This window comes from Aplidium turbinatum, chromosome 8 (assembly GCF_918807975.1).
Source record: "Aplidium turbinatum chromosome 8, kaAplTurb1.1, whole genome shotgun sequence".
In the NCBI taxonomy this organism is placed as follows: domain Eukaryota; kingdom Metazoa; phylum Chordata; class Ascidiacea; order Aplousobranchia; family Polyclinidae; genus Aplidium; species Aplidium turbinatum.
Genome location: NC_137479.1, coordinates 16,893,606 through 16,914,418, shown reverse-complemented (window position 1 = coordinate 16,914,418; position 20,813 = coordinate 16,893,606). Strand labels below are relative to the sequence as shown.

Here is a 20,813-nt window from a genome sequence, read left to right as displayed (position 1 = left end):
ATACAATTTCGGTCACTCTTGAGAACATTTACAACATAGCTCTCAAGAGATGCGACCTGATTCGTTACATTGCGCAGCTGTTGCTAACAGTTTGAATAAAAATTGTTCAAATTACATTTCGTTTATCTTTATCTACCTTTCCTCAGGCTACGTAAAGCTTGTAATATGCCGAAGCAATAAAAAATGAGACAAGGTTATTCTTAGAAACTTTTAGTCCAAAGACTGTTCGCATTAAACATGAAAAAATTGTCGAAATAATGTCATGTGATTAAAAGAAAAAACGTTTCTTCTGTTGTCTTTACAGCGGCTGTGCTAGATCCGGTCTATTTATTCGAACGTAGTATTTGTGAAGCTTGCACAATATACAATTATACATTGTTAATTTTGTGTGTCCCATCAGGTATACTACCCGGTAAGCAGTTCATTGATGCAGCAGATGGTAGATTCTATGCAGAGACTGGGATTCGCTCCAAACACCAACATGGAACAACGCAGGTGAACTGTTGAAGAGATCACAATTTTTTTCTTTTCCAGAGTCTGTACCTTAAGTTTATCATGAAACTTGTGAAGGAATATGTGAAATACAAAAGGTTGAGTGTCAACTATAGAATGTGTGTAAGATTTTAAATTTTGTTCTTGTTAACCATTTTTGCGTTGTTACTTGTCATCAGATTGGCGGTGGATGTTGCGGAAGTTCTTATGAAGTGGGAACTGCGGAGGATACAGGAATCCCAGGAAGAAGGAACGTCTGAGAGTGAGTGCATCAGATAGTGAATGAAATTATGTTTGGATTTAAGAGAACCTTGTTACCTCAAAGATCTCAGTGTGTTGAAGTTATCATATCAACATATCCACGTTGTAGGTCAAGCAACATATCGACCTCCCCCAACGGCAACATTCATCAAGCGAGAGCCCCCTCCATCAGGATCGGTTTCTCTTCTACCTCAGGAATTTTTGATAGTGAAAGTAGAGAAGAAGAACTCGGATACTATTGTCAACTTTCTGCTCCGGATGACCTGCCAGGTTTGTGACTTTTCCAACCATCATCTTTTTGTAATTGAAGCAATAATCCTTGATGATGAATCCACGTCTTTATTTTGGATGTCGGGAGGAGTTAATGTTGGACTTTAGATACGACATTGGTTAAAAAAAAAGATCCCACGTGTCTACTGACATGCTTTTTCTTCAGGACTGCTGGTGTTACAAAACACTCTGCATCAATTTTCAGAGTCAGCAATTTAAAATCAAGCAACGAAGTTAATGGCATTATTAGTTGAAATTGAGCAGTTTCCAGCTTTCGCTTCATGGCATTTTACCACCGCGGCTACTGATTCTTTTTTACAATTTTGCATCATGTTTGTGATACGCCAACATTAATTATATCGTGCTGGTCTACTTAGCTTTCCCGAAGAAACAACACAGTCATTGCCACTTTTAAAGTCCTTGACCCGATCTGGAATCGAACCAAGGTCCACTGAGCGCAGTGGTGTGCACACTAACTACTTGGTGTTATAAACTGGTTCGTGGTTGCTCATCAGTCATTTAACTCGTGTACGTACATAGGTCAGTGAGACATCTGGAGGATCAGCAGGGGAGTCGCTGTCACGGAGATGTGTCTCCCTACTTAGAACTGCACTGAGCAGTGATATGTGGCCCAACACCGAGCTACATCTCGTATGGTTGGACAAGCTTTTACTCACCGTGGAATCCGCTCAGCAGGTATGTGATCACTCAGTCCTGATACTTTGAAGTGATTTTTATACAAATTAAAGCAAAAAAACGTGGAATAACTGCATTTTTCTTACGACTTTTACCAATAGAGATGAAATCACGTCTTTTACTTAATGCCAATGCTCCACCCACCAAAACGTCGATGATTGTTGATGATATTCGTTTTTCTATCAGAATTTGACAGAATGTTAGATTATGTAGTGGAGCGTTGGAGTATGCTCTCAGCAGTGATGAGTTTGAAAAAGAAAACTGGGGATTAGTTGTTGTTTTTTTTTTTGAAACATTCAAAAACGTCACGGCGTGTTCTACGTATGTCAGACTCAGTGATCTCAAACTCACTTCTCCTTGTGAATAATCAAGGTTGCACAATCTAACCTGACAATGCAACGTAACTTAAATGCTTTCACAAGCATAAACATTTTTCAAACCTTTCAAAGTGACTATCGAAAAGTGTTATGTCACGACTCTCCTTTGTTTTACATAGAATTATTGTTCACAGGACAATATCGGCAATGTGTGCACTGCATTGGAACTGCTCAACCTTATACTGCTACTGATACCAAAGGAAACGGTTGTGTCTACGCTTCAGCCTCTACAGCGTGGCATTGCTGCCTGCATGGCTTGCTCCAACACAAAGGCAAGTAATTTGAAACACACTTCACTGTCGTCATTCACGATTGAATGTATTTTTGATCAGTGTTAGGACATTATTTTTTCATGCTTGATGACATTGTCGATTAAAATTACAATATATAATTGCATTAACGCCTGTTTCCGGTGACAGGAAAAGTTGCGTGCTCCAATAGCAGTGACTTTTCCTTCGGCATTTAACCTTTGCTCATTATATGCCTCAATGATCTAACATCTAATACGAGGAAACATATGTAATTGCCTTCAACATAAGCGTACAGTATATTTGAAATGATTTGTCGTTGATTTGCATAGCGATCCAGTGACTTAGTAGCAAAAGTTATTTTTTTAATTGTTGATCCCATCTTCACGTGATGACTCATTTTTCCAGGTCATCCGATCGGTGCAGGGGTTGCTGACCCGTCTCTTCAGTCTTCATCCTCCTACCGCCAAGCTCATTTCTCAAGATCCGACTCTTCCGATCGCCACTCCCGTATTGAGCGAAGCGGAGAAAGAGTTGGATGTTTTATACAGCGCTGTTATTAAAACGATCACCGAGGGTTTATCAACGTATGAGAAGTCGGCCAGTGGTCTTCCCACAAGTAAGTTTTCATTCACATCGCTTCCAATGCTGTTTACTGTTTTGGCATTGTTGCTGACTATGTTAAATCCGGCAATAGCATATGTGTTGCATGTAAAAGATGAACATAAGAACTTCGAAAGATAATCTACAAACATGCATCGTTCCCCCACGTTAACCTTGTCAGTGATCAGCATTCTTTAAACTTCAAAAGGAAACTTGGAGTTCACGTGCATTTTGTTTCCAGGTTTATTTGCACCCTTGATGCTCCTCAAGTCATCGTGCACTCACTCCCCATCGTATGTCGACCACATGTTGACCTTGTTCATCAGGTCCATCCACAAACTTGTCAAGGAACATCTCCAGCCGACCCAAGTCGCCGGCTCCCCTACGCCAGATCCCAGCCCTGGTAAGTTCCCTCTTTAAAGTGACCATGCTGGAATAAGAAATGATGTTTTCGTTAATACTTAAGAGTGCAAGCAAAATATGTTTTGGAATGAATTCGTTGTCTTGGTATTGCTTGAAGGGAATGATTGTTGTTTGTTGTTGATTGAGATTGTTGATTGTGCTTTTAGATTGTTGATTGTTGATCATGCTACGTGAAATATGACGTGTTTATTTTATCAAGTTTGATCTAATTAACAGGTCAGTGTACTCAATGCAAATTTTGGTCACAGTTTTACCAAGTGTTTGTTTTTCAACAGCGATTGTATGCGAGCTTGTCATTATCGGGTTGGAACTGGTTAAAACTCGTGTTGGGGTCATGACCCCTGACACACGACGTGCATTGATCCAGGTTGTCTTAGTGCAAATAATCGAAAAGTCACCAGAGTCAAAGCTGATACGGGCTGTGATTAAAATCTTGGACGAATGGTTGAAGGTGAGACATTAGAATTACGTTAATTTGGGTTAAAAGTTACGTTGCTCACGCGGAAATATTTTCAGTTCACAATCATTCTTGTCCAGGCCCCGGCGTCACCTGAGTTAAATCAAGGTCCAACTTTAAGAGAAAAATCTCTGCTGCTCCATAAGTTGATGAACATCGAGAAGCGATTTCCTGATCAGACTGAACTCCACACGGGATTCCTCGATCTCGTCAACTACGTCTACAGGTGAGGAAAGCAGAACATAGGCGCCGACTCCGGGGGGGGGGGGGGGCGGAGGGGCGGCGCCCCCCCGTGAATTTAGCTCGAGGTGGCTGCCCCCCCGCAAATTATTTTTAAAAAAATCCTAAAGCAAATGTTTCTAATTTTAAATTTGCGTTAGTTTGACCTTCATTGCGGATCGATCTCAAATAAAAGATCACTTGTTGCAACAAGAGCGCTGCTCCTAAGTCCTAAGATAACAAAAGAAACAGAAGTACGGTAGCTGATAAACGCCAGCCTGGTGCCGTTGAAGCATAGTAACAATGATTGAAAAACGTTTTTCTTGATTTCTTCCGCTTTGTTTTTTCTTGGGAGTGTCAATAACGAGGTGCAGTTTGCTCAGTTTAGTATCTACGCGTATTAAGAGCTAAAGTTCAAAGTGACTAGCATATAATTCGAAGTAGCCTACAGGCCTCGAAATTCGTTTTTGTTGACGGCGGACAAACGTGTCCGGTCTGAGCAGCTATCTCGGCTGACAAATCAAGTCTCACGGCGGACACACCAGTTTTAGCCGTCGATCGTCATGCTTAATCACTTTATCTTGATAATAATTCTTCGCCATTTCAGAACTATAGCCTAACTACGGTTTTAGAAGGCTTTTTAAAAAATCAGTAAAGTCACTCTGAAAGGCTTTTATCAGACCAACGACTTGCGCTTGAAGAGTCAAAGCGCCGTGTAGCTGGTCAATACGTCACATAACTGATTAACTTCCACCGAACGAGGTCGTGTGGCTTATTGCGTCACAATACTCTGGGCAGGAGTCCGAAAATTTCTACACCAACGCTACTATTTTCTGCTGTGCAAAGTTTCACAGGCTTTTTTCTTTAAGTTTATTTTTGCATGTCATGTGAGCAAAAGTGAATTTTCCTTGCGTCTTTTCTTTCTTACTGTAATACCAAAACTTAACAAATTTTGTTGCATCTTGCTGTAATAGCCTACTCGTATAATCTAATTTAGTAACCAACCTTGCCGTATCATTATTACTCGAAGATCAAAGCCAAACATTGTGACGCAAAACTTGAACTAAATTGCGCGTGATTGGTGTAGAAGTACCTGTACTCCTATCGATTCTTAGCGAAGAATTCACCTTTGTTACGCTGATTCAATGTCATCAATCGTTGAAGCAATGTAAAAATCGAAAATTTTCTTCCTTGAATGGAAGATAAGGGATACAGTATTCACATTTTCTAGATGCGCGCTAGAATGCGCTGGAAAATATATTATTGCAACAATTGTTCGTGCTATGCAATGACGATTTGTATCGCTAGTTCCTGAGTTATTTCTCGGCGGACAAATATGACCGATCTAGATGGTACTTCCCGCGGACATCACATGCTGTGACGGCGGACATGTCCGCCGTGAATTTCGAGGCCTGAGCCTACATTATAAAGCTTGGCGATATAAAATAGCAGATAGACGCAAACAAACATCAATGATGACAAACAAACATCAGCATTTTGAATGTAAGCAATCAGTCGGCTAGAAAGTTTGCCCCCCCGGTAATTTTCAAAACCCGGCGCCTATGAAGCGGAATATAGGTTGTTGTCTTTTTAACGTTTATATGAGGTGATTAGACGTAAGATGACTATGTATATCGACCATGACTGATTGAAGAGCCTTTTTTGCTGCAGAGACGAAGTGCTGAGTACCAGTGATCTGACCACCAAGTTAGAGCCTGCCTTTCTTTCTGGACTTCGATGCAGCCAACCCACCACAAGAAGAGCTTTCTTTGAAGTCTTCAACAAAAGCATCAACAAATCTCTTTACGACCGATTGCTCTACATTACTTGCTCACAAAACTGGGAGGCCATGGGGACACATTACTGGATTAAGCAATGCATTGAGGTAAGCATGCGTTGCAATTTTGTGACTCGACGTTCATTACAGAACTGCAGATATTTTTGTTGACTTGGTGAGTGAGTATGCTATAAAACTGCGCTTAATTGATTTTTGTTTATTTGACGCTAAATGTTAGTGTAGGTTGTATCTGCGTTGTAGAACAACTTTCAAAACGCAATGTCTCTATCTGACCCTGATGTCTTCAAAGGTCTTTTAGAACCAAATTGCAGAGATCGTTGTTTTTGGTTCTTACGTGGCTGTTGGCACCGACTGATAGTCGTCATTTTTGCACGACACTTCATTTATCATGACAGTTTAACAGTTGATCAGATCATCTTGCAATAACAAAAAAAAAATTGATCAGCTTCTCTTCTCCGTGTGTGAGCGCGACAGTCCAATCATGGCTCGGGGTATTCCGTACTTGCTTCCGTCCGTTTGTCACGTGATCACCTTGGCAGACCCACGGGAGCGTGACGCGTTCAATGAACTGGCGCGCGTCAAAACCGAACCAATGGACATTGACATGGACCCGAAGGAAGAGGTGGGGTTCTTAGTCTATTTTTCAGTCAGTGTAACGTCTTTACAAAATTAATGCTAGATCAAGATCCTTGTTTTGCTTTTGGACTAAGACTCAGCAGTTCAGGTAAACTGCAAACCAGTTCAAAGCAGAAAGAAATGTTTAAAGCACTTCCTAAGCATTCCTTTCTATTATGATGATTTTTCAACTACCTACCGAACCGACACATAATAAATTCGCGTTAATGACTCATTTTCTTTGTCAAACCTCATAAATATCTTCTTTTTCCTTGTCAGGAGGTGGAGAGCATGATGGAGACGAGTGGTGATGATCAATCGGCTGTAGGCGGTCCGGTAAGAACAACCCAGGCTGACATGAACCCGTCGGCGAAAGACAGAGCTCAGCAACTGAACACTCTAGTTTCGAGGTAGAATTGACTTCCTTGGTGGTTGTTCCTCTTGCTGCTGTTCCTTTGAGTAGTTTTTAATGTAATTTATCGTTTTTTCTGCCCTTTGATCGCACCACTCATATCTTTTTCAGGCATTGTATGTTTCTGGAGTCTCTGTCGGAGCTTAAGGCGTCATCTTTCCTGCTAGCCGCCACCCAGTTGTGCCACTGTGACACTCAGCTGGCCCATAAGGTCTGGTGCAAGTTGTTCCCACGAGTATGGAGTGCTTTGTCGGACAGACAACAGTCGGTGGGTGTTTTCCGTTTCAGGAGTAACGATGTATCCGAGGCTGTTAACTCTAACTGAAATTTTTGGTCAGGAGTCGCCATTATTGTACGTTAGATAGAGCAATCACTTTGTTCGTGTGTTAGTTATATTGAAACTGCTACGCCGCAATAAACATTCCCTTCAATTTACGTTGATATAACGTATCATGATTTTAAAGACAGTTTTGTTTTCTCACAGGTTTTGAGTGGGGAAATCAGTGCGTTTGTTTGCAGCGGGGCGCACTTGGTGCAGAAAGACTGTCAGCCGTCCGCAGTGCACACGATCGTTGAGGCTTTGACCAGCTGTGTACCTCCTATCCCGCTCAAGCCTCCAATCATCAAGTACTTGGGAAAGTGAGTCGTTTCGGTGAAAGTTATTTTACGTCGTTAAGCTTCAAGTTACGTTGTTAACAAATTTGGAATATTTTTGTAGCTTACTTCGAACAGGGACGTTTTGTTTTCAGTTTCTTTAAAATTGTCGAAAACTGAAGTCCACTTCTCACTTACGTACATGTAATTTTTTACATTGAGTGAACCACGTTTCTGATTTGAGGGAACAATTACGCTTCCAAACACCCTCACACCCAAATAATCTTGACACTCTTGCTTTCGTTTCTTGACAGAACTCACAATCTATGGTTTCGCTGTGCGCTAGTGCTTGAACAGTTGTCAACAGAATGCAAGATCGACGCCATGAAGTCGAGGCTCTTGGTTGGTCCCAACTACGAACCTGAGCCTATACCCATCAAACAGCAAGAGGTATGGGGTGCAGCAACTGATGCTTGTGGTACAGAACTTGTTTATTCCAATGATTCGCCAGCTCAGTTTGAAAGAATGTAGATTGTATTGCCGCATTTTAAGTTTTTGGTGCAAGTTTGTCAGTTTAACAGCGGAATGTTCACTTTTTCAACTGGATGGATATCGAAACTTTAACAAGCGGAAAGTTAACTCACACTACTCTGTCAACTTCAATGTCCGGGCTTGCGTTGGTGGTTCAAAGCTTGTAGAAGTAACGCGTCCACCAATGGAAGTTTTCCAATTCCGTGGTTCCATCTTTCCCTTTCGATTGAAAGCATGACTTGTTTTTGTTGAACGCAACAATCTTTCCAATTTGTTTCCTTCCCAGATACTGGACTCGCTGTGTGGCTTGTACGCGTTACTCCGTGAGGAGGACATGTGGACTGGGTTGTGGCAGAAAAGATGTATCTTTCCTGGTACCGCCAAAGCTATGGCTTACGAGCAACAAGGATTTTACGAACAGGCGCAGGTGAGATTAACGAAACTTTTCAGCTGTTTATTACAGTTTAAATCTAAGTTGCTTGTCTCGTTTCACCTATTCACAAATGTTGCATTGAGACAAAAGATACAGTTGGTTTTGACTTCTGTACTTTTGTTCAACATTGAATATCATTTCGTTGACCTAAAAATACAAAATTATTTCTCAATTATTTAAAGTTGTCACTTTTTACGTTTTTCAACGTTGTTAAACGTTGAAACAACATCGAAAAGGCAACAATTGCCGGCTGGGCTCGTGTATGTAACAAGCAAACTTGCAGGCGACCTATGAAGGCTTGATGAGCCAGGCGAAGGAGAAACACAACAAAGAGCCAGCGCCCCACAGCGTTGTCCCCGAGTATAAGGTGTGGGAGGAACACTGGATCAGGTGCTGTCAGGAGCTCAACCAGGTAGGGTCGTGTTTGTTTGGGGAGTTGTAATGCTAATGAAGATAGATAACTACTCAAATTAAGTGAACTTGAATGCATCTGATTTTTACATAAATAATTAATAATGATTATAAAAACAAGTAGTAGTGCCAAGGTTTTCTGCTGATTGTAATAAATATTATTGTAGGGTTTTATAGATCCACTACAGTATCATACCTTTATACTATTCTTCAATAATCTTATCACTAAATAAATCAATGGAGCCGTATTGTTATTGACAGTGGGAAGTCTTAAATGAATACGGAAGCTCGAAGAGCGTATGCAATCCTCATCTGGTGGTGGAGTGCGCCTGGAGGCTTCCAGATTGGAACAACATGAAAGGTGAGATGTCTCTTTGATGGGTGGTTTTCTTTGAAATTGATCTTGTAAATATGCTGCTACAAATAAGATTCAATGTGGCAGCGAAAAATCTTTAGATGCTGTAACTTTAGCAGCTTGTTCAATCTATTGGAGAGATATTTGTCTATAGATTGGTAGGCTGCCGTGCAACATTTAAATGACATAAAATGACGTTATTGATCTGATTACACCAAATCCTTCTTAGACGCGCTTGTTCAAGTCGACATGTCGTACCCGAAGGAAATGGCTTGGAAAGTAAACATGTATCGTGGATTCCTTGCCATCTGCCACCCTGAAGAACATCACCTCAATCTGATCGAGAACTTGGTGGACATGGCTAGCTCTCAAGCGATCAAGGTGCAAAATTTGCCTCTGTCCAATATGTTTCTAGCATAACGCGAAATGTGTATAATTAATAATTATTGTACAAGCGTAGTTGTTAATGAAGTAATTTCAAAGTCGCTTGGATAGATCACCCTTTGTTCATGCTAGTTTGGTTTAATAAACATCTTTTCAGTCATACAGGTACTTTTGGTTTTTGCTTTATAAATTTCATAATTTCATAGAAGAATATGATGTTGTTGTTTTATTTCGTTTGCAATTTCGAAATAAAGGGCAAGCACTTTTCTAAATAAAACAATTTTATTATTGTCCTTTGTTAGTTTGTTAAGCGAATGAAAACCAATTTTACGGCATAATTCCACTCCCTGGTAACCATACATGCATTGACAGGAATGGAAGCGGATACCCCGCATAGTGTCGCATATCCACACTCCCTTGCTGCAAGCTGCGCAACAGATCATCGAACTGCAAGAGGCTGCTCAAGTACGTGCTGATAGTCAACATACAGTTAAACGTGATGACTGTGAGCGTGACGACGTTTGGCATATGACTCAAATTTTCTGAAAGTCACATTTTACCATCTGTCTCATGACGATTTACGTAATGTCGTTTTTACTAACAAATGCCATTGAGTCACTTAGAAATACTCAATCCTATTTCTTTCTTTACTAGGTCCACCAGAGCTTGCAGCCAAGCAACCTTGGTCGCAGCAGTTCGCTCCACGACATGAAAGCCATCGTGAAGACGTGGAGGAACAGACTTCCAATGACTTCCGATGATCTTTCTCACTGGAGCGACATTTTTACGTGGAGGCATCATCACTATCAGGTAACTATTAAAATTAGCAGACTTCATTTAGGTTCGGTAAACTGTATGTATGGTTTATTTAGTTAAACTGTATATTTGCAACGTTTTGATTACAAATTTGAACATTGATGACACGCAGGCGATAGTGCAAGCGTACGACACAGCATCTGCCTCCCAGCAGGATCCCAACTCCACCCACGCCATGCTTGGTGTGCATGCTTCAGCATCCGCCATCATACATTATGGGAAGGTGGCGAGGAAGCATGGCCAGGTAAGAAACAGCAATGTGGTTTACAAGTATGTTTTGTAATTTTTAGCATTGTCTTTCCATTCACTTGACACAGCTTTGTTAGAATTGTTTCTCGGCAGTCGGGTGTGGCAAGAATTGACTGCAGAGAGGGGTCAGCTTTGTGCTGACGTCAGGAAGATCGCTTCTTTTGAACGTTGTTAGAATTATCAGAATAAACTGATATGAACTCGAGAAAATTATCTGCTTTTCATTGTACGTCATATTGTTTTGCTTTTAAACGTTATGATTGCGTGCCCGAACTGCTCAGTCCCATTCAATTTTAAGGTGATTGTGTGGCTGCCGAGCTTTGCAAATTCTCAAACCTTGCAGTTTAATGGTAATTGTTTCATACTTCAACTGTGATTTACAGCACACCATGCATTCAGTGTTTTCAAGTTGATCGTAAAAGCGAACATGTCTTGTCAAGTGTTGTTACTTGTGATGTTCGCCAAAAGTTAACTTGATGCTAAAGTAACATAATTAAGAAGATGCTTTTCGTCGCTAACGCTTCACTGTGCTTCCAGGTAAACTCGGCACTGGATTCCCTTTCACGCATCCACTCTATACCTTCCGTGCCGATAGTGGATTGCTTTCAGAAGATTAGGCAGCAGGTGAAGTGCTACCTCCAAATGACCGCAGTCTTGGGGAAAAACGAATGCATGCAGGTGATGTAAAATACGTTTATGTAATGTTACAGATTGTTAATCCAACGTAGCATTCAAATAGATGTGGAGATTTTTATTCAAATTACTTTCTCAGCTTGCGTTGGAAAGTATCTAGAATGCTGTTGAATATTTGTCCCGATTTTATGCTGCACACCTCACCGACCAACGAAGTTACAAAGTTGAATGCGAAATCTCTTATTTTGGTGTGGGGAAAGCTGGTCATTCAATTGAAATCATGTGTTCTAGGGCCTGGAAGTGATCGAGTCGACCAACTTGAAGTACTTTCGCAATGAGATGACGGCTGAGTTCTACGCCTTGAAGGGAATGTTCCTCACCCAGATTGGCAAATCGGACGAGGCCAACAAGGCGTTCTCCGCCGCCGTGCAGATGCACGACACGCTTATAAAAGCCTGGGCGCTCTGGGGAGACTTTCTTGAAGCGAAGTTTATCAAGGTCTGGTGGTTATTATCACTTTTTAAATAGTGTGTTTTCTTTTTAAAGCAGTGGTATGGACTTGTAAATCCCAACATTAAATTTACATGACATCTAGCTTTTCATCCAATAAAAATGTCAATGCTATACAATACAGACACAGACCAAATAAAAGATTTTCTGTTTCTCTTGTAGATTTGGTGGCCTGCAAATTTAAGATATAATTAATGATTTTCAAACGCTGTTTGATCGTTGCATATTTTAAACGTTTTGGTTTTACATCTTTTCCTTTTGTTGGTGCCAAATCGTGTGTTTACTTTGTCGTTCTTTACATTTTCGCACCAGCAATGAAAAATAAAATTGAATTTTAATAACGTTGATTGCTCAATGCATACAGACGTTGAATTCAACATAAAACAAAGGATTTTTCTAGCTCTGCACAAGCACTTCTAACTTTGTATATTCCCACTAGTGCGGAGGCGTACCCAGCAGTGCTGACCAGGCAGGCATATCTGCCGTCACTTGCTTCTTGAACGCATGTCGTCATCAGAACGAGCACAAGTCGAGGAAGTATCTTGCTAAAGTCCTATGGCTACTCAGCTACGACGACGAACAGTGCACGCTGGCTGATACTGTGGATAAGGTGAGCTCTCGCAATAAGTGCATTTAATGGAAAGTGGGAAGTCTATTTTTGTACAGTACTTCTGTATCTGTTTCGTCGTGCGAATTAAAGTATCTTGATGCGCCGGAACCCCTGCAGGAAAATCTGCCAGTGTAAAAATAACCGATTTTGCGTCTGGGAAGTGATATTTTCTCATCTCTACTTTTGTGTTCACAGCTATAGCACTTGGGATATTTTGTGTCAAAACATGCTTGTGTTAATTCTTGACAAGTTGTTTGATCGAACAAGGTCCAATGTTTTCTAATTTGCAACCAGCTCACAAATTGCATGACGCGCAGACAAGCAATGCTTATCAAACTTTTGTTTGCAGTTTTCGGTCGGTGTCCCTCCTATCCAGTGGTTAGCCTGGGTTCCACAACTACTAACTTGCCTTATTTGTGGCCATGGAGCAAAGATACTCAACCTGCTCAGCCATGTAAGTGTGATGTTGCATATCAAATCACTTTTGTCTGATGATGAATCGTTGTTATCTCAACACAAGTATTGCTTATGCTTGGCGTCGTCATCTGGTCAAAAAATGTATTTCTGACAGATGTAAAAAGTCTGGGTTGGGTCATTCCCGAGAAACGGTTGACATTTCTTGCGTGCTACTGACCGTATCATCAATAGCTGCTATATTTCGCTCTTTCAAGAAGAACGCAATTTCGCATGTCATGTATGACGAGGTAAAAGGCCTGCTCACCACTAACCTTGCTGTTGAATTCACTTTTTGTGATTTTCAAAAGGCTATTTTCTCCACACCCAAGCATGAAAAATCTTTTTGAATGACGAAAATGTTGATAATGCAATCAATTTAAAAATGCTAAAATCAAGTACAAGACGCACTGCTTAAATTCTTTTAATCTGGCGCGGTTCAATGACAACTTGCAAATGGTGTCCACTTCAAGTTTGAAAGACTCTCATTGCTCTGTTTCGTTACATTCCGTTAACGCTTTCCGCTTCATGCAGGTGGCACGTGTATACCCGCAAGCTGTGTACTTCCCCATCCGAACTCTGTACTTGACATTGAAGATTGAACAGCGCGAGAGATACAAAGCCACCGAAGGAAACGCTGCGTCGGTTGGAGATAAGAAGCAAAAGCTGTCCACCGAGTCGTCGGCAAGTTGCAAACGCTTATCCATGATCTTGTTTTGTTTGGTCAGAATAGTAACAGTCTGAAACTTATTTTTTATTTTTGAAGAATTTTTATTTAGAAAGCCATAAACTATGTTGTTGTGTGATTGTTGCTTTGCTGCTAGGCTTTCTAATGTTCGGTTGCTCGGAAGGCGATTTTCATTGAATGACTTTGTTTAGGTTTCTGAAGCTGGCGATAATCAAACCGACTCTCAGGACATGGGAGGTAGGTGGAGTGTGATATTACGTCGATTGGTGCTTCGACCTCATAATGTACACAATTGGCAATACGCCATTGTCGTGCGTGTGAAGCCTTTCAACTATCTTCAGCCATAATTGGAAAGTAGCACATTTTACATTCCTTACCATGTTTAGATGATATTGTGTTCTACTTTTCTGCTCTGAGCAACGAAAACTAAACAATAATTTTATTTTGCTCACAAGGATGTATTTTTATTTAGAGGCCAAACTTCAGTCTCAGAATCTCGGCAGCAGCCAGAATTCTTCCAGCGATTCTGGACCCATTTTGGCTACTCCATCCATGTGGAGGTGCAGTAGGATCATGCACATGCAGAGAGACATGCATCCTACTCTACTTTCATCACTGGAGGGAATAGTGGATCAAATGGTCTGGTTTAGAGAGAATTGGCATGAAGAGGTAGGTGATCACGGTGAAAAGATCAGGATAAGACCCTTTGTGTCCTTTGATAAAGATCCTGAGCATTGGGCTGGCTAAACAGCTCATACACAGCACACCTCCGCTTTGTCTACGGTAAATTTCAAATCTTGTCATCCACCACAGATTGAAGCTCATCAGAAAATTGAACAATAAGATGTAAAGTAATAATGATTTTGTTGTTTAAGTTTCTGTACAGTTGTCAATATGTAAACTAGTGCACTGAGTTGAATTTGGGTTTTGCTTAGCAGGAAAAAAATGGAAGTTGATTGTTTTACCGTTCGTTTATAAAAAGTGTAAGCTTTAACCTTTGTGTTGGCAGCCTCGTCAAGGCTTTCTTTTAGAGGTCATGACCTCATGAACCGGCAAGATCTGACGTGTTACGATTACTACTCTGCGCAGGTGCTGAGACAACTTTGCCAGGGGCTGGCGAAATGTTACTCTGTCGCTTTCGAAAACCGCGCGTCTGTGTCCAGAGCTCGTATCACTCCGCACACTCTCAATTTCGTTCGGAAACTCGTTTCTACGTTCGGTGTTGGAATCGAAAACGTGTCCAATGTAACACAGACATTTTCGAGTGCGGCATCTGAGTCACTGGCTCGTCGTGTGCAGGTGTGTGTTCTACTGTGTGCGGACTGCGTAATTATAATTTATGTGCAACGTTCGGTTTTTATGGCAATTTGTTTGTTGCTATGAAATCAATTTTGATCTCTCGAAGTCCATTGATGTTAAAATCCAAACGATAAATGTTTTTCTACTCTAGGCAACTGCCCAAGATCCTGTCTTCCAAAAGATGAAGACACAATTCACCACCGACTTCGACTTCACCGTTCCCGGTTCAATGAGACTTCACAATGTTATTCAGAAGCTGAAAAAGTGGATCAAGATATTGGAAGCTAAAACAAAGGTAGCAACATGCTGATATCGCTTCAATACGGTTTTTCGTTTTTGCTTTTTTAAGCATCCATTTCAAGAATAGTCACACCTTCACTAGTTGAAAGGGTCACCAACTCACCATGGACATTTTCCTTTCGACATTGGTGCCTTGAAAGTTTGGTCTAGTTCACATTTTGCTTCATTAGCGTTTCATCACAAACACCAATCACTTCTCTGGTTTTATCGTTACGTTTTCCTTATATTTGTAGCTGATGCCCAAGTCCTTTCTGATTGAAGAAAAGTGCCGTTTCCTGAGCAACTTTTCAGCGAACACGGCAGAGGTGGACATACCCGGCGAATATCTGCTTCCCAAGCACACCAACTACTATGTGAAGATCGCAAGGTTCATGCCCCGGGTGCATGTTGTTCAAAAGCACAACACAGCCGCACGTCGTCTGTACATAAGGGGACACAACGGAAAGATATATCCTTATTTGGTATGTTTGACTTTAGCTTGTCGCTATTCTGGTTGTAGTCTTCAGTTTAACTTTTGTTGACGAGCAAAAGTAAGTTGTTCTCCTCGTAGTTTTGATGTGCAGTGTCCCAGTTGCCTGTGTGGAAGCTGTAACTTTTGTACATGATCGAAGTACGTTTGCTTCGTTTTCTTTGCGAGATGTAAAGTCCAAACGTAGAAGTTTTTGACGCTCTATGAGCTATATAACAAGGAATTTATTTTAAGCGCAATCCAAGTCAACCATAGTCCCTCTTCCAACTAAAGTTCGTTTATATTGAAACAAAACAGCGCGAATCTTTACTTGAAAGCTAATTCAATAAATATCCCGATGATAACATTCGCAGGTGATGAATGATGGATGTCTCATTGAGTCCAGGAGGGAAGAACGGATCTTGCAGCTTCTCCGTCTCCTCAATCCAGGTTTAGAAAAGCGCAAAGAAACCGCCAAGCGACAACTGCTGTTCACTGTGCCCCGGGTGGTTGCGGTCTCCCCTCAAATGCGGCTCGTTGAAGATAACCCATCCTCGCTGTCCTTGTTGCGCATTTATAAACTTAGGTGAGTTCTTGTGACTTTATTTTTACATTTATTTTTCGCTTTTACCCTTTCTGCCTCATCATCTATTCTGTTTCCGCCGATGAGTCATGTACCATTACTATTGTCTTGCAGCGTGCTTGATTATAGGAAAAAATTGTCTTTTCTACGTCTAATTTTCCAAACAACTTGCCATTACGTCGTAAGTTGCAGAAGCGAGCTTTAAAAAGGTAGGTTGACCAGAAAAATGCAGTCACCAAACATGACTCCGGCAAAGGAAGTTAGTGAGTCAGGTTTAGCCAGTATGAGGCGATGGTTTCACAACCTCATTGCATATGTTGATGTGTTAACGTATGTTGTGCAAACGTTGAATGGTGAAGCAAGCAAGTTTGTCAACATACCTACCCACATCAACAAGTATACGACCGAGTGAAGCACAGAAGCTTGAGGGATGAACTAACGAAGGGATTTAAAGATTCCGCCTTTATTGAAATCTTAATTAATATTGAAAATATGACAGAGGAAACAATTAAAATTGAACAAGACTGTTAGATGGACCTGCCTGAAGACAACGTCCAGTTTGAGACCCTTTTATCCAGCCTTAAATTAAGAGACATGGTAAAGTCCTTCAATTGGGCAGAAGGAGATTGTTTGGGCTCGTTGAACGCAGCACTAGCTGAGTCTCTCGGGTCAAATGTGTCAACGTTGCAGCACAGCGGGGTCAAGGTAGACCAAAACTTTCTTGTGAAGAACTTGTTAAGCGTGACCTTTTAACCCTGATTGAACATGGACTCTTCCAATCCAACAGACCGCGAGGTATGGAGAGGAAGACTTCGCTCTCGACAGAGGCAGGTCACACCCTTAATATGAGGATTAATTTCATGGCCTGTGTAATCCAAATTGGTTGTTGGTGATGATGATGTTCACCAGACATTTAGTCTAATAACATGATACGTTCTTTTGATGTAAACTAAGCTAAACTCTCACAAAGTGTTTTAGGTGATAATCCTCATTTATTCCGTGTAACACCAACACTCCAACAGTGATACCGGTAATCAAAAAGCGAGTTGTTTTGTGGTTATCTTATTTTTGACGTTTATTAATAGCAATATTACAAAACGTTTCATGCATCAGTGTACAGTTAGCGTTGGATGGCGCAGCATTAAAGCGCTTGCTTTTCAATAGTGCGAACCTAGTTCCACACCCGGTTTTAGCTGGTTGTTGATAAACACCGCCAACATCTACCCAAGGTGTAAAAAATCGGATGGGTAAAGTTGCTGAAAGAAAAGCGGCCTATAAAAAGGAACTGGCCACCTTACTCTCGCTAATGTCGAAGACTTAGTATGATGAGAACATCATCTTCGCATTCTCCAACCTTTCAGTAACTGAGTATGGGATCGCATTTACTTGTTTAACATTTAGCATTCCAGTTGTTTCACAACTGATTGTTGTAGCCGATCAGAGCCACCAAGCAACTACACACGAAGGAACCTTTCTGTTAAATGTTCTATCGTTATGAAGATATTTTTATAAGCAGCAACGACAGAAACTTTTATTATTTACCTGTTGCAACGCAGACACCGCAAGTGGTGACACAAAGAACGTACTGTATATTTCGTGTTCTCTTATTGTGCTTTTAAACTGTGTAACATTTTTCAAAAATTTTACACAGATGCGCTAAGAAGGCTGTAGAGCATGACGCACCAATTGAGCGTTATTACGAGAGGCTGACGTCAGTGCAAGCTCGTGGGGCACAGGTAAGATGCGCATGCGCATCAAACATCACGCATTTCCTGCAGTGAGAATGAAATGTTTGCTGAGATATGTTGTGAAGCGAAGTTGAGCTCAATTGAGTGTTTTTGTCCTCTTGGTTTTCGGTGTTTGCATAAAACGTGAAGGAAAACAATTTCAAATGCTGCGACCCAACTGATATTTCATTTGAACGATAAAATTAAGTTGTATGGTTGGGAGAGAAATAAATTATGCAAGACGCAGATAAACAGAGTTTTAAATTATTGGTTCATCTGCACAGGTTTCTCACCAGTACCTTCGGGAAATCCTTCGAGATATTCAAAATAACATGGTTCCTCGGTCTATGCTCAAAGAATGGGCCATCAACACCTTCCACGACGCCACCGACTACTGGACATTCAGGAAAAGCCTCACACTGCATCTCGCTCTGCTCTGTTTCGCGGAGTTCACTCTCTTCTTGACTCGTCTCCGACCAGAGATGCTTCAAGTTGCCCAAGACTCTGGTCATTTGCACGCGGCGTATTTTAGGTAAGTCACCAAATGGATGCATATTTACGTTTAAGTAACATCAGCACTCAGCAGACATCCGTTCAACAGTGCAGCAGTAAGCTCTTGTTTTTTCGCTTCATGTGTGAACTCTTCATTTGCAATTTTCATTTGCACGTATCAACGACCACGTATGTTATGTTGTTTCATTTTTTCAATGTTATGTTGCAGATTTGATATCAGCGATAGCACAGGAAATCTCGATGCCAACCGACCTGTTCCTTTCCGCCTAACGCCCAACATTGCCGAGTTTGTATCGTCGGTAGGTGTCAGTAGTGTGCTGTCAGCAGCCATTATCGCAACAGCAAAGTGCTTCATGCAGCCGAATTTCAAGGTGAGTTAACTTTTGACCAAACTTAACTCTAGCATAGTTTTGTTTCAGAGCAAGCTCGAGAAATGTGATGACAATACATAGCCAAAAAAATTCGAAACTTTTTGCTTTGTGACGATACAAATGCCGTGTGGTTACTTGGTATCGCTCAAGTGATGGCTCAGTTTACAACTTTTCTCCACCGCAGGTTGACGGTCTACTCCGGGCAGTGCTGAGGGATGAGATGATTGCCTGGCACAAGAAGCGACAAGACGGCTCCACTGCTCAATCAGCATCACAACCACTGCCCTCTGTTGTCCCGCCTGACATGCCAAGGTGAGGCAACAATTTATCAAAAGTCGTGTTTCTAACGAAGGGTGCCACTTGGTTATTACTGAACAATTTTGCTTCAATTTTTCTGCGTTGTGTTGTGTGGTCATGATCAACTGACATCATCCATGATGCTGTTGTTTAACTTTATTTTCATCCGGACTTTCATAGCAAAATGTTGTCATGTGGGATCGTTACTTTGTGCTTTGGCATAATAATGAAGGTACAAAGGGGTCTATTTCGAAGATAAATTCATCTAATTTGGTAGAGGGATTGTAGATAAATCTTCTATGTATTTTACACATATAAGCGTTTGGTTGAGCAGCATTTGTGTGCAGCTGGTAGTAATTTCTCATTACACGCTCTTTAGTGATCAATTGGCGGCGCTAGTGGACCACGCAGTGACGTCAATAATGAAGAGGTTGCAGACACTTGCCACCATGGAGGGCGAAGAGAACAAAGTTTCCTCGTTAGTCACAGCGGCAATGTCGGCCGAAAACCTTTGCAGGATGGATCCCTCGTGGCACCCATGGCTCTAGGTCTTTGCCTTGACATTGGAGCTGTTGGGTCATTTTCATTTCTGCTGCTACTGAGTGCACTATCCAATTCACACGTCATTGTCACGTGGACAATGTTACAAACAAATGTTAGTGCAAAAGTTGCACATTTACCATTATCCCTTGGAGCTGCTGCAGGCTTTAACTTAGTTGATATTTGCCACTAAAAACACCACGTTTTATTATTTGTCAATCCACCTTTTGTTCGAGTTGTGCTACTCACTTGCGGCGGGCATTGCAAGAAATTCTAATCTAGAAAGGAATCGTTTTTTGCAAGATATTTTTTAAAATGTATAACTGTACCATTACAAAGCTATACAATTTTGAAAATCTTCTCCCTGAAATCACATTTGGCTTTGTATTTTTCAAGAACGGCCAAGCCTGCGATTTGTTGCCAGTGTAACACATGACATCTTATGAAAACGAATAGCTGCAAGATGGATGTTGTTAAAAACTGAAGTTGATTAGCCTACTCAATGTACTCATCATAGTTTAAAAAAGCTAACATATTTGTACCTTTATCTTGAGCGGCGACATTTTGTCTCTCCTGACCAGTTGATCACGTGAGGTTGAGAGCAGATTCTTTTTTTCGTGCTGAGAAATTGGGCTTTCAAAGTCGATATCGAAATTCTGCTTTTCACTTAGCCTACGCTGCTTCAATATAATGTTTACATTGAACTTGCAACATTGCAATGAGTGGAGTATTGTTTTGAGCACAATTCCGTCGTGATTTTATATTAAAAAGGCTGCCAGAGAACGTTACTAAATTTTAGGAGGCTGCATTAGTAAGGGCGGATACAGCAAGTAGGCCAAGGTCAAGGGAATCATTTCAACGAAGCAACTTGTAGGCTCACGTTAAACCATAGAAAATGCAGCTGAAATGGATGCTCACCACGGAGCTTGGTGGTATTTATACTCCATTCTGATATGGTTCGCGCAGTGACACCAACTGGCGTCGATACGTGAGTGGTCTTACCCCCTGTTACTTTAGCTCAAGGCAGAAAAACAGTGTCTTTCCACTTCAGTGGTGTTAGTTGGTTTTGAATCTTTATTCAAGGACTGACAAAGCCTTTGATTGGTTATTCCTGGTAGTTTCGCATACTTGTAGAGGCTTTGACGCAGGCCTGGTCACCGAGATTCACAGAGTAAACTTTCCGATTGTTGAAGTCTT

The 20,813-nt window shown here is 41.2% G+C and overlaps 1 protein-coding gene across 1 annotated transcript in view; it reads left to right on the top strand.

Annotated features, from left to right (window-relative positions):
- Positions 1 to 20,403, top strand: part of LOC145775934 (transformation/transcription domain-associated protein-like) — a 55,174-nt gene extending 34,771 nt beyond the window's left edge. Inside the window, exons 40-77 of the mRNA XM_082587344.1 lie at positions 401 to 495; positions 672 to 754; positions 863 to 1,053; positions 1,573 to 1,719; positions 2,231 to 2,368; positions 2,753 to 2,963; positions 3,189 to 3,350; positions 3,646 to 3,821; positions 3,908 to 4,053; positions 5,718 to 5,931; positions 6,290 to 6,466; positions 6,739 to 6,869; positions 6,983 to 7,139; positions 7,356 to 7,510; positions 7,780 to 7,915; positions 8,283 to 8,423; positions 8,713 to 8,841; positions 9,102 to 9,201; positions 9,425 to 9,576; positions 9,952 to 10,044; positions 10,234 to 10,389; positions 10,508 to 10,639; positions 11,182 to 11,322; positions 11,569 to 11,775; positions 12,227 to 12,397; positions 12,747 to 12,851; positions 13,385 to 13,534; positions 13,730 to 13,775; positions 14,011 to 14,207; positions 14,628 to 14,837; positions 14,989 to 15,132; positions 15,371 to 15,598; positions 15,960 to 16,171; positions 17,820 to 17,904; positions 18,180 to 18,427; positions 18,617 to 18,779; positions 18,964 to 19,091; positions 19,456 to 20,403. Of these exons, the coding sequence (XP_082443470.1) occupies positions 401 to 495; positions 672 to 754; positions 863 to 1,053; positions 1,573 to 1,719; positions 2,231 to 2,368; positions 2,753 to 2,963; positions 3,189 to 3,350; positions 3,646 to 3,821; positions 3,908 to 4,053; positions 5,718 to 5,931; positions 6,290 to 6,466; positions 6,739 to 6,869; positions 6,983 to 7,139; positions 7,356 to 7,510; positions 7,780 to 7,915; positions 8,283 to 8,423; positions 8,713 to 8,841; positions 9,102 to 9,201; positions 9,425 to 9,576; positions 9,952 to 10,044; positions 10,234 to 10,389; positions 10,508 to 10,639; positions 11,182 to 11,322; positions 11,569 to 11,775; positions 12,227 to 12,397; positions 12,747 to 12,851; positions 13,385 to 13,534; positions 13,730 to 13,775; positions 14,011 to 14,207; positions 14,628 to 14,837; positions 14,989 to 15,132; positions 15,371 to 15,598; positions 15,960 to 16,171; positions 17,820 to 17,904; positions 18,180 to 18,427; positions 18,617 to 18,779; positions 18,964 to 19,091; positions 19,456 to 19,624 (5,826 nt within the window). The 3' untranslated portion in view covers positions 19,625 to 20,403. The remainder of the gene's footprint in view (positions 1 to 400; positions 496 to 671; positions 755 to 862; positions 1,054 to 1,572; positions 1,720 to 2,230; positions 2,369 to 2,752; positions 2,964 to 3,188; positions 3,351 to 3,645; positions 3,822 to 3,907; positions 4,054 to 5,717; positions 5,932 to 6,289; positions 6,467 to 6,738; positions 6,870 to 6,982; positions 7,140 to 7,355; positions 7,511 to 7,779; positions 7,916 to 8,282; positions 8,424 to 8,712; positions 8,842 to 9,101; positions 9,202 to 9,424; positions 9,577 to 9,951; positions 10,045 to 10,233; positions 10,390 to 10,507; positions 10,640 to 11,181; positions 11,323 to 11,568; positions 11,776 to 12,226; positions 12,398 to 12,746; positions 12,852 to 13,384; positions 13,535 to 13,729; positions 13,776 to 14,010; positions 14,208 to 14,627; positions 14,838 to 14,988; positions 15,133 to 15,370; positions 15,599 to 15,959; positions 16,172 to 17,819; positions 17,905 to 18,179; positions 18,428 to 18,616; positions 18,780 to 18,963; positions 19,092 to 19,455) is intronic.
- Positions 20,404 to 20,813: the final 410 nt, after the last annotated feature.